Source organism: Lottia gigantea, assembly GCF_000327385.1.
Source record: "Lottia gigantea unplaced genomic scaffold LOTGIsca_3, whole genome shotgun sequence".
Taxonomy (NCBI): Eukaryota; Metazoa; Mollusca; class Gastropoda; family Lottiidae; genus Lottia; species Lottia gigantea.
The window spans coordinates 4393710-4409007 of NW_008708986.1; the positions used below are offsets into that span (position 1 = coordinate 4393710).

The 15298-nt window shown below is 35.8% G+C and overlaps 3 protein-coding genes across 3 annotated transcripts; 1 reads left to right on the forward strand and 2 right to left on the reverse strand.

Moving 5' to 3' along the window:
* Positions 1-1957: 1957 nt before the first annotated feature.
* Positions 1958-3754, forward strand: LOTGIDRAFT_228649 (hypothetical protein; the record flags this gene model as incomplete). The annotated part of the gene is made up of 4 exons (XM_009057309.1): positions 1958-2133; positions 2426-3195; positions 3367-3454; positions 3690-3754. Exons 1-4 carry the CDS (start codon positions 2034-2036, stop codon positions 3752-3754), a joined length of 1023 nt encoding a protein of 340 aa, XP_009055557.1. The 5' UTR covers positions 1958-2033.
* A 1588-nt stretch (positions 3755-5342) lies between these two features.
* On the reverse strand, positions 5343-9494 carry LOTGIDRAFT_153421 (hypothetical protein; the record flags this gene model as incomplete). Its single annotated transcript, XM_009057310.1, has 7 exons — positions 5343-6148; positions 6611-6854; positions 7118-7278; positions 7499-7718; positions 8485-8599; positions 8793-8904; positions 9212-9494. 7 exons carry the CDS (start codon positions 9492-9494, stop codon positions 5343-5345), a joined length of 1941 nt encoding a protein of 646 aa, XP_009055558.1.
* Positions 9495-14016: 4522 nt separating this feature from the next.
* On the reverse strand, positions 14017-15144 carry LOTGIDRAFT_104940 (hypothetical protein; the record flags this gene model as incomplete). The annotated part of the gene is made up of 2 exons (XM_009057311.1): positions 14017-14801; positions 15072-15144. The coding sequence occupies 2 exons, from the start codon at positions 15142-15144 to the stop codon at positions 14017-14019; spliced, it is 858 nt and encodes a 285-aa protein (XP_009055559.1).
* Positions 15145-15298: the final 154 nt, after the last annotated feature.

Here is a 15298-nt window from a genome sequence, read left to right on the forward strand (position 1 = left end):
GCCTAGGCTTATAAACAATGTTAAAGCAAATTGTGAACTTGGAGAGGCACCAGAAGACATCACAAGCTGGGGATCCAAAATCAGTACCTGGTGTGGCCGCCATGGGCGGCGACTACAGAAACACAGTTTCTGTACATAGAGTGGACTAGCCGGTTGATGGGGGCCATTGGTATCTGGGCCCATAGCCTTTCCTCAGGAACGTTAGACTGCTGCTGTTGTCGAAACCTGGGCGCACTTCATTGAGTCGGCGTTTGATCTCATCCCAAAAGTGTTCAATTGGATTCAAATCCGGACTGAGAGCAGGCAAAGGCATGACTTGAATGTTGTGCTGCTGGTGGAAGTCCCCGGTGACTCTGGTGTGGGTCGGGCCTTGTCCTGCTGTAAGGTGTGATTTTGGTGACGGACAAAAGAGCCAAGATGTGGCGTCTGGGGTCTTGGTCAATGTAGCAGAGAGCTGTGATTCCATTATCCCTGCCTGGACCAATATTCTGCAACACCAAAGGCCCCACTCCCCAGCCACCTCAAACCATATGCTTGGGCCGCCCCACGAGCCCCGTTCTATAATAATTATAATAATAATAATAATAAAATCTTTATTAGGGCCTGGTCTGGCCTTTTTACAATTTGGCCCTTCAATTAAAGGAACACAACATATAATACAAAAGAAACTAAAAACAATAAAACAACAATCACAAAAGCAGCAGAACTATGAACAGTTATATACATTTATGATTCATCTATTTATGTTGTTCTATAATTTCAAGAAAGAAAAGAGTTTTTTTTTTTACATTTTGCCAAAAGACTGATTTTTTTTAAGGATCGAGGTAAATAGTTCAGGGGCCTTTATATTTCAAGCTATTCTTATATAATGGATTTAATAGGTTTTGGAAAAAGGAATCTCTGGTTAATGGATGCATATGATGTGTTTTTATATTGAAGAATATTTTGAAGATAAATTGGACTATTACGATTTGCGATTTTAAAAAGAAAAATGTATTTATTGACTAAATGACGTTGTTGAACTGTAAGAATATTCAATGATGTGGATAAGGTTTCACGGGAAGATAACAGAGGAAAAGGTTTCAGTACTATGTTTCATTATCAATAGGCCTAGGTGGCCATCCACCATGGAATTACAGTAACGACATGTGAAGATGATTCTTATCCATTGCTGTTGACGCCAATTCTGATGCTGCCTATAGTTCATTGCAGTCGGGCCTGTCGGTGATATTTTAACTCCAAAACAATCTAAATTGTTTACGTTAACTTTTTAAGCAAAATAAACGCCAAATTGTAGAATAAATAAACAAAGCAGGCTACTAACGATCCTAACTAGAAAACAAAACCCGAAATCCAAAACAACATTTGGACGACACATAGTAGCAGCTATATAAAAGAACTTATTTAATTTCTCTTTCGACCTCTTTCAGCCCACGAATCCAACCTCTTGCAGCCCACGACTCCAACCTCTTTCATTCCACGAATCCAACCTCTTTCAGCCCACAAATCTGCTTTCTACGAACTATTGTCTTTTGGTAAACACTAGAGTTTGATAACAACCGGAATGCAACACTAGATAGATACCTTTGGTTTTATTGATAAATATAACTGTCAACACCAATGTGTGTTAGATCTTGGGTCTTATGAAACAATAAAAGATATATTTTATACCGTTATAAAGAGTTTATTTCCGGACACGATATTTGAACTCATCGTGATAACACAACAATGGGAGCGAAGTATGTATATATGAATATTTGTCCAGATCAACACGATTAAATGCGATGTATCTTGCGAAGCAATACGATCTGACCCGATGATCCCGATTACAATGGATCATGATAGTGGGAACCTAGCACTAGAATGTTTTGTAAATATTTTTTTGTATAACGTAATATAAAAGCATAACGTCAACAATGAAAATAACGTCACGTCATTATTCAGTCTGTTAACAATCCAAAGTTGAAGACGTTTCTACGCTTTGCTCTGAATTTTAACGACAAAATAGCTGATTTTCTTAACAATTATTGAAAATGGAGGCAGATCTACAAGATCTATTACCATCGTCAAGAGGAACACATTTCTCAATGGTTATGACAGAACTTCATCAAAAGTTCACAGAGGAAAACATAGGTAAGGGCGTTTTAACCTTCTTTTTGGGTCCACATTTTATTTATGAAGACCTAAAGCGGAATCAATTGACGAAAATTGAAATAGTGTACGAAACCCCTTAAACCAACTCATTCGAGCTTTCAAACTTAAATGTGAAGTCTACTTACTGGTGTTGAATCCTAAAATATAAGCCAAGGATGCTCGTTACTAACGGCATTATTTTTTGTAGGACCTATCCCACACAGTCAACCACCCACTATTCCATAGACGCTTTATATCTAGTATATTTAGTTAATCTTCGTTTTCATTACAGGTGTATATGAAGATGATTCACGTTCTTGGATAGGATGTGATTCAGCCAACGGAACAACAAACGTAATAACACCAGCCACCTCCAGCTCTGCACCAGAGTTCCGACAACCCACTACAACAAGGGAACGAAAACCAAGACATGGATTTACTCCTACGATGGGACCAATTTGTGCTGCCACTATTCAACTTGCTCTCATCAGTTTAAGACCAGTACCACACCCGGCAGATTTTCCCACGGAAACCACTAAATCTTTACTGTCATGTCCCACACAGTCACCAGCATCCAGCAATTCAATAACAAACGACGATTCTGAAGTCAACAACCAAAATGTGTTAAAAAGTATCAAAAAATCCAGAGAACTTACTCGCTCTGCCAATGCCTACCTCAAGTCCGTCAACTTCATGGTTGAATCCCAATCGGAACAAGAATATGAATGGACAAGCCAATCAAACGAAGATTTCCAACCAGAGAAGGAAGACGATGTAAACAGTATCTTTCAGAGGAAAGAACCAGAACCCATTCAAAAAGAAAACTCAACCCCTCAGCCACCAGAAATATCAATCAAAAGCTTAGAAAGCTGTGGCTCTGGTGACCAACTAAAGGACCAGAACCAACCACGGGAAACACCATCATTTTTAGAACAGATCCTTGAGGCAAAGAAGATTCTGAAAGCCGTTAAAAGCGGTGAGGAACAGAGAAACAGTGAAGACACGGGACTTCAAGACGCAGAAATAAAGGGCGAAGAGAGGAAGAAGAGTGGATTGTTCTCGGTAAGTTATAGAGATATTATCTATTAAACCACGTTCTCGTATACTAACGAGTTGCCGTAGTTTTGATAATTTATTTTTCAAGTTTTTAATAAACTTAAAACTTAAACTTTGGCAATTCATTTTAAAAAGTAGAAATTTGAAAATATTATTTTTAACGACTTTATATTTCAGTGGTTGAAATTCTGGAAAAAACAACCCAAGACAAACCAATATGGTATCGAACTTGGTATACGAAGTTCAGAAGCCTCAGCAGGCAAAGGTGAGCATTTATACTTATTACTAAGTCAGTTGATACTCTTTCCCTAAAGCTCATCTAGATCAGTCAACTTGTGTTCCTGATATAAGTTCCATCCACAGCGCACATGATTTGTACTAACTATGTGTAAAGACTCACTTGTATTCAGTTTTTTTCCGATATTTCGAAACGTTTGCTTTATTTTGGGAAATTCGTGTTACAGATTTGTAATTAAATGATGTTGGTTTTATGATTTCAGACAAGAAGACATCCAGAAGATGCAGACTCTTTTGCTGTTTTCAATCTTCACAAGTTAATGAGTAATGCTTACATCAGTAAAGATATATAATTTCGGATATGGAGGCGCACGATCACAGACCACGTAACAATCTATGATGTGTCACCAATTCGACTCACCTGAAAGTAGGGCGCCGCTTTCGGGCTCCGCAGCTTTCGTTGGACGTTACGGAAAGGATTCTGTATTGGAAAATATCAAAAGTGTTGTGCTGTTGTGCCTTTGAAGATTGTATACAAACTCCACTTAAAAAAAAGGTGGGTTGTGAAGCGAAGGAACCAGACATTTCGTATTGGTTATATTCAAAATATGGCATTTACTAAGTAGTTAGTAGGCTATTAATGCAATTGAAACATGGTCATGATAACCAAGAATAAGTGAATGAAGGAAACACAAGGATGTGATACGGAAATTTACGGTAATATTTCAAAGAAATATGAGTATATATATCTGATCAACGTGCTAATACATACAAAATGTGTGGGCTAAACAAATGTAAAATGTGCTGGATAAAAAAAGGTAAAATATGTGGACTATACAAATGTAAAATGTGCAGGCTAGAAAGGCAAATTGTGCCGACTATACAAATGTAAAACCTATGCGATAATACAGGTAAAAAAGGTAAAATATGTGGACTATACAAATGTAAAATGTGCAGGCTAGAAAGGCAAATTGTGCCGACTATACAAATGTAAAACCTATGGGATAATACAAAATTGTGAATGATTATGTGATAATAAAAACGTGGTGTATTTAATGACACAAATAAGTATGTGATGATACAAAACAGTGTATAATGACACAAATAAGTATGTGATGATACAAAACAGTGTATAATGACACAAATAAGTATGTGATGATACAAAACAGTGTATAATGACACAAATAAATATGTGATGATACAAACAAATGGTATAATTATACGAATAAGTTTGTGATGATACAAAAACGTGTATAATGATCGAAAAAGTATGTGATGATACACAAAAGTGTGTGGTGTTACAAGAATATAAAATGTTACAATTAAGTATGTGATGATACAAAACAGCGTAGGTTTATGATATGAAAATGCAAGAATGTATGCAATAGTTTATAATATATATCTTATACGAAAAATATATGTAAAAAGTATACTTGATAATACGCATTATGTAATGGCAATATCTTAATTTTAACTACCTCACTGATATGCTGTCAATAACTAATGTATTTAATATAAATAAATACAAATTGTACAAAAAGGAAATAAAATATATTTTTTATAAAGAAGCTTTTGTCAAAGATGCCCCTCCAATCCCAACCATCTCCCCGGTTTGGTTACCATCTTGATTTTTAAGGTTTTTAATGACCCAACACACTTTTTAACAATATGTTGGACGGGGGTTTTCCCTAGCTGATTGAGTAATGAGATGCCGTACACTCGTATAAACCCTTGATGAAGTAATGTGGTTTTGGTTAGTGATATCAGCATCAGCTGGAAGTGGACGTAAACTTGTCATGTACCAACCAACCAATCCTGTCTCAAGAAGAAATCATTCTCATTCCACTTAAAATTCTTTTTAAAAAAATATTTAATTTTCATTACAATGGAAAGGGTATAGTGAAACAACATGTTTTTTAACATTCAGAAGAGGATATGTTAATTTCAGAAGACACTGACATTTTTTTCATCAGATTGGTCTTCCATATATTAGATATACAAATCACAATTAAAACTCTGAAAGATAATACGAATGGCCACGATATATGTACAATCAGATACCAGGCAAGATTTCCATAAAATTTGATCTGAATCGGATTTGTCTCTTCGTTTTGAACGACTGCTACATCGATTCCAAATAAGGCAACATTGGAAACCAGAAGGAATGTCAAAATCTCGCGCCCAGGTTTCACTCTTCTGTGATCGTTACTTTTTGAACACATACGCATTCCACATAAGGTCAAGACAAACTGTAAAGTGATCTCCAACATCAAGATTGAACTGGCGCCGACGACTATGCCTGAAGATTCGGTTTTTACTTGATGAGCAGCAACGATACTGAAGAGATAGAATGAATAAACACCGAGTAAGGATATCAGTAGAAGAATCTCTTCCAACTCGATCCTTTTCTTAGCTTCAAAATGCAGAGTTTTCCAGTTCCAGAAAGCCAAGATGGCGGCTACCGACAAGATGATACTAACTATAATTTCTGAGATATATTGAGTTCTAAATGCTGTGGATTGACTAATGAAGTCACCTTTTAAGAGCACGACAAACACTATGGAAATGATCACTGTGACGACTAGGATAAGTACACCAAAAAACAGTCCTCGACTAGCTCCCGAACAATCCTGCTGTTGCTTTGCGGTAGATTTTTTATAATCTTGATGACATTCGTTTGTTTTGTATCCATCAATGTTTTTCCACATCATACACAGGATTCCTGGAATAGCAATCGTAATCTTGGCTAGAGTCTTATAACAAATGAGTTGACCAATATGAGTTGTCAAGATTTCTCCTATGAACCACCAGAAGCGTATTTATCTTTCGAACAAGGTTTCAACCATTCAGAGATGCAGATCGTAGATGTTGACATGGAGAAAGCGTCGAATCATTCATATAGGAAAATTGTCCGTCGACATAAAACTAAAATTAGACCAAACTTTCGTTCCCTTTTTATATAAGCTTTTATTTTTAATATTTCTACTTCAGTTAGGGTCTAAAGACAGGCCTCTTCCATTCGTCCCAATAACCTTTTGACTTAACCTGATAACCCCTGCAAATTTCTGCCCTCTCCATCGCTAGGATTAAGGGTTAATTTTAATTAGACAGTGCCAAACCATCATTATTGAACATTTGAAAAGTCAAGATGTCAAGATCCCATTGGAGACGTAGAGTTCCTTACCTGAGCATACAAAACTGTACTGTATGATACACGGATATAAATATGAGTTGATGCTTTCAATAATATCACCAAGATTAGTTTTCAGGCGAGGTATACCGGATGAGTTCGTAGCAAGCGTTGTAATATTAACTTCTGATAGTTCTAATGTTGATGTCACAGTTTCTGCTAACCAGACACAGATATTGGTCGCCGCTAAATGACTGAGACCGAATCGGACAACTATTTTATTGTGTTTGAAACACGCCTGCAATTATAGATATCAAATTAAATTCAAATTTCTGTCATAGATATAATTTCGGCACAGATTGTCCTCCATAGTATTACATCTTCAAAGATTTCCAGATATTACCATGGAGTAACTGTCTTAATGAGGATAATATAAATCAGAGACCAGAAATGTGGAATCTTAGCAAAGGCATATCTAATTAATTTGGGAATAATTGAACGCTGTATAGTTAGGATTTGGTCAGTTTGTGAAAGAGAAAAAAATGCCAGTTAAGTACAAACCTTGGAATATCTAAATATAAAATAGAGCTGTATAAAAGTAAAGATAATGTGTAATGACGATGAAACACCTTCTATAATTACAACTGTTTGTAGCTCATTAACCTTTTCTAGAAATTCTCCCAGTTTTAACCCCGTCATTATCATACTTCCTATTCCAAATCCTAAAACAAAAGTAGGCCTATTGAAATATAGATATAAAATATAACTGGGCTATTGAGCGCGAAATCGGTTGCTCGTCGTTACTTTCGGCGGTATATATTCCTAAAATATTATCTGAAAGAAACTATAACTGATAGCCTAACTCTTCAACATATTACTTTACATGCCGTTTAAATTTGAAATAAAAACAATTCGCCACATATTATCACCTTCCGTACTCACCCATTGCTGTCAAACGTAAATAAAAACTGCCAGCAGTAGACTTAAAATCTAGAGGGTTATCTTTTGCTTCATCCAATCCTTTACTATTCGCCTCACTAAATACAATTTCTTTACTCAGGAAATAACGTATGCGTGTCCGCAAGGGGGTCGTTCGTAACAAACAGAGCATGGCTAGTACCAAGAAAGCTTTACCAGTTATAAACAGGTACAAACTAAATACCTGGAAAAGATGAGTAAGATATCAAACGGAATTGAAACGAATAAAGCTACGATTACATGAGCACGCAAACTCAAACTCAAACGCAAACACAATAGAGCAAATCCTATTCAAATCCTTAGCAAATCCAATTTTCTGCTTACACTTGTCCTCAAACTCAAACTCAACACCTTCGAAACAGCTGCGATTACATGTGTACGTAAGCGTAACTCACACTCAAACAGTGATTACATGTGTCTGTTCGATAATTCCGTAAAATCGTCAACGTAAAAGGGAAACTGCATATTATTGGGTCAGCAAACATCCTCAGTTATGATGTCATAAAGGAGATTCCATCTGTCATCTGTTGCGCTCACGGAGGAAGTGTTGAGTTTGACAATTATTTGATTTGATATGGATTTGAATAGGATTTTCTCTCCTCCGTTTTTTTACGGAGTTTCAGTTTGCGTACACATGTAGGCTTATCGCAGCTTAAAACATATTTTGATACACAATCTGTTGACACACAGTTTGGATTTAGTTTATCCATTCGTCACCACGGGATTACTCTAATTCCAATAATTTACTATCGTTTCACACGAATTATGTTCGAAAAGTAACATGGGCTCTAATAAGAATATACTATCAAATGCTCATATTCTTACCTCTCGTAAAGTTTCAAACATAAATAGGAATAATTATTGGTCACAGGATCAAAGAATTTGATCTCAGCGGATCAAATAAAGATATATATACCTAATGAAACGGTGATATTTTTGCAAACACTTACCAAATGTGAGTTGTATGATGAATCTAGAGTATAGGTCCTTGATATATTTATAACTAAACCCAACAAGACCATAATCATACCATATAATGCACTGAATATCATTCCCAAATATTCACTAGAAATAGATTTTAGACGGCCGAATTAATGTATACCAGGCCCGAAGTCAGACTGGTCAGACAGTCAGATTGTTCAATGTAATATATCCGGAGGGGCAATGAGGTATAAATATGCAAATGTCGACTGTTGAACACAGGAGTCAGATGTTTCAAAGATTATTTAAAGATTAAGATGATTTGCCAACAACTTACAGAATTGGTTTATTCAGGTAGTGAGGTATATTAGATAATCTGTGACGTAGTGTGGACCTCTTTGATTTTGAATCTCCATCTTCTAATATGTGAAGATCGTCATCTCTTGCTTCTAAAATAGAACAAAAACTTTCAGATAAGGTTAACGTATAACGTGAGCCCATTGACAACTTGGTTTCAATTAAAAACTATCATCACCAGCATGAACTAGTTGTGGTATAGACAACAATATTATGGCTGAACTAGATGAACTTCATTCAAATAAGACAAAAGCTCTAATGTATCGTGTTGACAAGATGAATTATGATGACTTTGAAGAAATGAATATCTTTAAAGTCACTGCTCAGCCCAGCTTGGTAAGCATTTAAAAAGCTTTTAAGGGGAAAAGCAACACACGCTTCCAATCAAATCCTGCTTACCTTTTCTACGGTTTTCCAGTTCTCCCAAATCTGTGGAAACATAGAAATCTTCACTATCTTTAATAAATCGGTACTCGTCTTCAAAAATCATCCTGTTTCCCATAGAGTTCGGGTTGTTCTCTTTCTCATACATCAAAATATCTCGATAGTTGTCTTCATTTAAACCGCCGTCACTCATATAGAATTTCACCCTCGGGGAAGACCGTGGGGATCGGGACATCATGTCCTTACCCGTCTTCCTTTCAATCTTTACACCCAATTTGACCCCATCGTCGTCTGCCATCTTTTATTTCTAGGATAACTATAAACAATGAAAAGCACATGTCACATTTCATTTCTAATCATATTTATTTAAAACTTATCCTAATTAAATCACACAATTTCTAATTAATTTTTTGTCTCGAAATGATACCATATTTTTCTTGTAATACAACATAGGGAATATTTTAAAGTTTCAGATGTCACGTACATCGTACACATCAAAGACAATATGAGCATTTAGAACACAAAATATCAAAAAGCAAAAACCATATTTCTAGTAAGGTAATATAGCCTTTTGAATATTTGGTTTTCAACTTGATAGAAATCGGCTGTCTTTGTGAAGATTACGAATGGTTCGTCTGTTATTTCAGAAAGAAATGAATAAATAAAGGAAGTGACATCAGCCCCCTCTCCAGCTTCTCCCAAATTATTATTGAACTTCCCGATGTTTTTACAACCAGTGATAAAATTTTCTGTAATTACAGACGAATCTGACGTCGAATATCAGTCTAAAAAGTGATACGTACTGCTGCATTTGATTTGTACCAGCTTTGAAGGAAAATACATAGACGTCGATTTCATTTTGTTACCGAACAAGATAGTATCTGACCATTATGTACCATCAGACCTGACATTATATTTCAGCTTATCTACTACAACTATTTTGTTAAAAACAAATACCCATTACCTGTATCCTATAAAGCTAGTAAGTAAAATGTTTTCCAAAAATATACAATCACCCAATCATTCCGAAAAGAAATAGCTAATTGTCATTAGATTTCATTTAAACATTGCGCGTGTACGTCTTTTTTAAAAAACGAACTATTTCAAGATACTTCTAGAACAAGTTATTATTTTTCGTCACAAAATGTTAAACTTGGTGCTCATCGAAACAAATAGATTAAATATTTACATGTAAAATAAATAGTAGCCTACGATTGTAGGTGTATTTGGCTAAACCGTGATCCATACATTAATGGGTGTGGACGTGACTAAAACTCGGTAAGATATTTTCAATGTATCCTTGGACCAACTTGAAACAACATCCCAATTCCAGTTTTCACATATCATTGTTTAACTTATGAGCTAATAATAGGGTGTATTTCACAGCTTCAAAAAATATGAATGAAATTGCTAGCAAAGTATCTCTTTAGACCAACAAGCTGTTCAATATTTCAGATCATGTTCCAGGACGGCCGCTCTTTACATTCAAGTTCACACTTGCGTTTTAAAGCGAGTTGCATGCGTTTCAAGCCTTAGAGTGCATCAACGCGTCACACTGAAACCGCTATGAACTCATATGGCTTTAACCAAATCACTTTTATTACTTTTAAAACTTTAATGGAAGCGGGTTATCCATCGCGCTTTCCGACAGCGAGCTTATCGCGCTATAAACACAACCAACATTTCAGGCATGCGTTGTAGCTATTTTCACAATCTCTTCCGATCTACGGCATGGGGACAACCTGATATTGATTCACGTGTATTTTTTTCGTGTCACTGCTTGTAATGACCGCAACAAATTGAAGCATTGTATGGTCGAGGCCAAAGCGACCGCTCTTGCTACAGATATATAAATGTCGGATTCTCAACACCCGTCTACGCCCATTCTGTCACATTCTTTGAAATAACACCATGCACCATAAAAAAAACAATAGAAGCTGAATTCTACCATCGTTTTCGTTTTCCGTCTCTTGATCATGTTGATCCATCTTGGAATGAATGACCTTCACACTCTGTGAGAAGTTTAAGAGGGTGCATTGGTTTATACCGGGTTATATCTCAGTGTGACGCGTTTATACCGCATCGAATCGCCCCAGAGTATATAGTGTGACGCTATCAAATTGAATGCGCTATAACGAAAGCGAATTCCGGTGATCGCTTGTCGGAAATCGGTTTGATATCGCTTTCAGTGGCCTTAGAAAATATTCGAATGCGAACTACACATTAAAAGAACCATTGCAATCACGTTTCAAACCCGGTGCATACAGACTGGAACTCGATCATTTCACATAGCTAATAATTACATATTTTAGAGATACTTACGTATTCTTGAAGATACACTGTCTCCTTTACAACAATAATTAAAATTTGCAGATATTTTTGTTTGAAATTTTTCCTAACGAATCAAGTATTGACTTATAGTATTAAATCTGTTAAGAAAACGTGATTCTTGACCTGAATACGATGACTGTGTCAAAATCACATACTTAACACAATCAGTCTAACTTCTGTTTGAGAAAAGTAATCAGCTAGAAGAAGGCATGACTTATAGATTAGTGCCCATCTAAATATCTCATATTGTAAATTAAAATCGATATCGAATATTCTAAGGCATCTTCACAATGTCAAGCTATTACGAACTGCGTCATATCCCTTGACTGTAATAGCCAACTTTCTTGTATCACTGAAGTTTGTAGATGCAGCGATGTGATTGGAGTGTACACTAGAGAATGTATCCAATCAGAGCCCTCAACAGATAGTCTTTATGTTTATTACGGTCTTATGTCGAGGGCTCAGATTGGCTGTATTCGTTGAATATACAATCCAATCAACACGCAGCATTCAGCGATAAAGAAATGTGGCTTTTGCAGTCAAGGTATAAGACGCAGTTCGTAACAGCTTGACATTGTGAAGATGATTCTGAGGAAGAGATTAACATACTGATTTTAACCAGAAGTATTATATTGTTTTCTAAGTTGAATCTCCGTGTATATGAGTCGTAGTGTCTGCAATGGCAAGTGATTTAATAGATTGGAATTTCTGTCGTCTAAAGCATCTAATCCTTCGAAATATAGCAGTGGTTCCCAAACCGTTTTCAGCCTTCACACCCTTGCTCGCCTGGACCTTTCACACCCCCAAAAATTTGTTTCATCCACATTTCCAGTATGTGATGATGTGAGGTGCTTTCTTTGACCACACCCTTGACGCCGTAGTCCTTATTTTGGGTCTTGACTATATATGAATATAATTCTTTCCATAAAACACTCCAACTAGAAATTTCACTTTTAATTTTATTAATGTATTTTTTTTTATGTATGACATATGGAAATGAAGGATCAAATTTCGACGGTCAGCTGTGGATACCATTACTGATAATAGCTTAGCTAAAAAAAAGATCCTGTTTCTGAGACTATGGTACGGTTTTTCAAACAGATGGCCAACCTGTCCTTGTCCCAATGTTTGCTGTAGAGGGGTCACGTTGAGAAATTCTAGAAGTTTTATCATAAATTCAACCAGTGATGGTCCCATTTCTGTTTATTCGAAATATTACAGACCTATAACAAAGTTTATAATATACCCAATTAGGCTATCCAATATGTAGTGTATAGAAGTACAGAACAAAATAAAGAGAACAAATTAATTTAATAGAAAAAATGAGTTAAAAAGGAGGTAAAAATTCATGAATTACTATCAATGACTAGAAATTATACAAATATACAAAAATATTAAAAACAGTGCACGTAAGCATTAAGTAAGTATTACGAGGTTTTAACTCAAATTCCTTTTATTACGGATAGCTCGCATTCTAAATGCGAAATGTTTGAACCTATATTCTTTACATGCTCACTGTTTATTCTCATGTTCCTCTAACAAGATAGGTACTCTTTTTGATTTACTTTTACACAAATGAAAATGCACAACAATGATGGCAGGTCCTTGAAAATATATATTAATGATATGACACTAGCTTTTTAGCCCTAATTAAAATATGAAATAATATTAGCCGATGTATATAAGGTCTCAGTCTAATTAAAATTAGGACAAAGTTTCGATCCGTGGTGTATTAAGTTTTATTTTTCATATAGCCACTTAAGATGAATCTAACGACAGCCCTTTTGGACGTTCGTCAAATTAACCTTTTGACCTAACCTGATAAACACTGCGTCACAAAACTCTAGCGCTGGAGTGGGTATGTGATTGGTTTAAGCAGACGTCATCGAGTTAAATCAAAAGGCATCATATCACGAATACGGGTTTTGACATGTTCTTATAAACCCCGAGGAAGTATGACCAATGTGATGAACGGCCAAAAAAGGCTGTCGTTAGACCTTAACTGAAGTAGTTATATCAAAAATAAAGCTAATAAAAGAACGGAATGAAAGTAGACTAGTCTGGGTCTGAAAATAAAATCAAACCAAAATTTTCTAGGTAGCTATAGTCTACCATACAATTATTTAATAGGGGGTGTTGTATTCTGTTTTTTTCCTGATAAACCATAAAATCACAAGATAGTGTTGTATGTCTTGAATTTTACACATTTGTTCTACAGCAGTCGAAATATAGCCTACGGAAGGCGGTTGAGGGCATCCAAGATATTATTTCTAATATCCAAATATCCTTTGCCTTAACAAAATTGCATACAACACAATATTACTGTAACCGTGACGTACAACGAATCCCCGTTTTGTAATATATCATATATTATTATTTGATTGTCTACCAATGAATCTTTGAGGTAGATGCAATGACGTTGAGGTCAGATTCAAATATTATTACAAATGCCATTTATCGAAAGATTACAACAGAAGAGTTCAGCCAAACTAGATTCGTCCTACGCGACGTTTCCAGGCGTGCTTCCAAATATTGGCCAAACAAACTGTAGAATGAAAGCGGAAGAAAATGGCCAATGGACTGGAAACATGAGTAAAAATAGTCCAGGGTAACAATCCATAGAATTTCATTTGTATCGGATTAGCTTCTGTTTGTTGCACCTCAAAAGTATTTATACCCCACAAGGCTATATTAGCTACAAGTAAAAACGTCACAAATTCACGTCCAGGCTTTCCTTGTTCGTGAGATTTGGTCTCCGCGAAGCGTCTTAGCGTATTCAAAATGAACAATGTCTGTAAAGAGGCTTGAAACATGCGCAACACACTCGATATGATTATCAACAAACTGGCGATTTTAGACTGAGAAAAAGATGCAGCTGTAATACTGAGTAATGAAAATACAAAAATGCCAAATAGTCCTATAACTAATAATGTTTGTTCCAAGTCTACTTCGCGCTGAGAACGGAATCCTAGCGGCTGCATCTTATAAAATGCTATTATAACCGCAACTGCAGTCATAACGTAACAAATAATTTCTGACAAATGTTCCACCATAACCGCATCACCACTTCTGCTTTTGATTCTGATCATGACAAAGAAGGCAATAATATTGATAACAACAGCTACGAGTAGAAATATTCCAAGAAACAATCCACGACTAGAATTAGAACAATCCACTCCAAGACGATTGGCTTTCATCTTTGCCGCCCATTGTTTGTCCTTCTGATTCCGATCACCAACTTTACCAACATTTCTCCACATTATGAAGATTATACCTAAAATAAGAAAATATTCAAAATTACATTCGCTTGTTTCCCCCCGACAGGAAGAAATAAAGGCACCATGGCACCGGATATGAAACCGGAATGGTGAGTCTCGATACCCATACTAAGGTTTGAAATTCTTTTTGAGGCCTTTCAGTAATTATCTTACCCTTAAAAATGTCTCGTCCAATTTGAAAATAATGTTGTGCCAGAAAGCGGTAAGTTACGACAAAGAAATCTTTGGGGTAGAATTTTGGGTTTCCATTGGTTTTTAGTACTTACCAGCACAGATAAGACTATATTCTATACTACAGGGATATAAATATGGTCCTGAAGATTCTACTACTGTATTCATTATACTTTCTTCATTACAACGTTTATGTACACCAGCTTGTGATACTGAAAAAAAAAATCAAAAGAATTTATTTTACTATTACTATTCATTTTTGTCTTAGTGACTATATAATAAGTCAGACGTTCTTTTGCATTTGTCTTAGTGACTATAACTA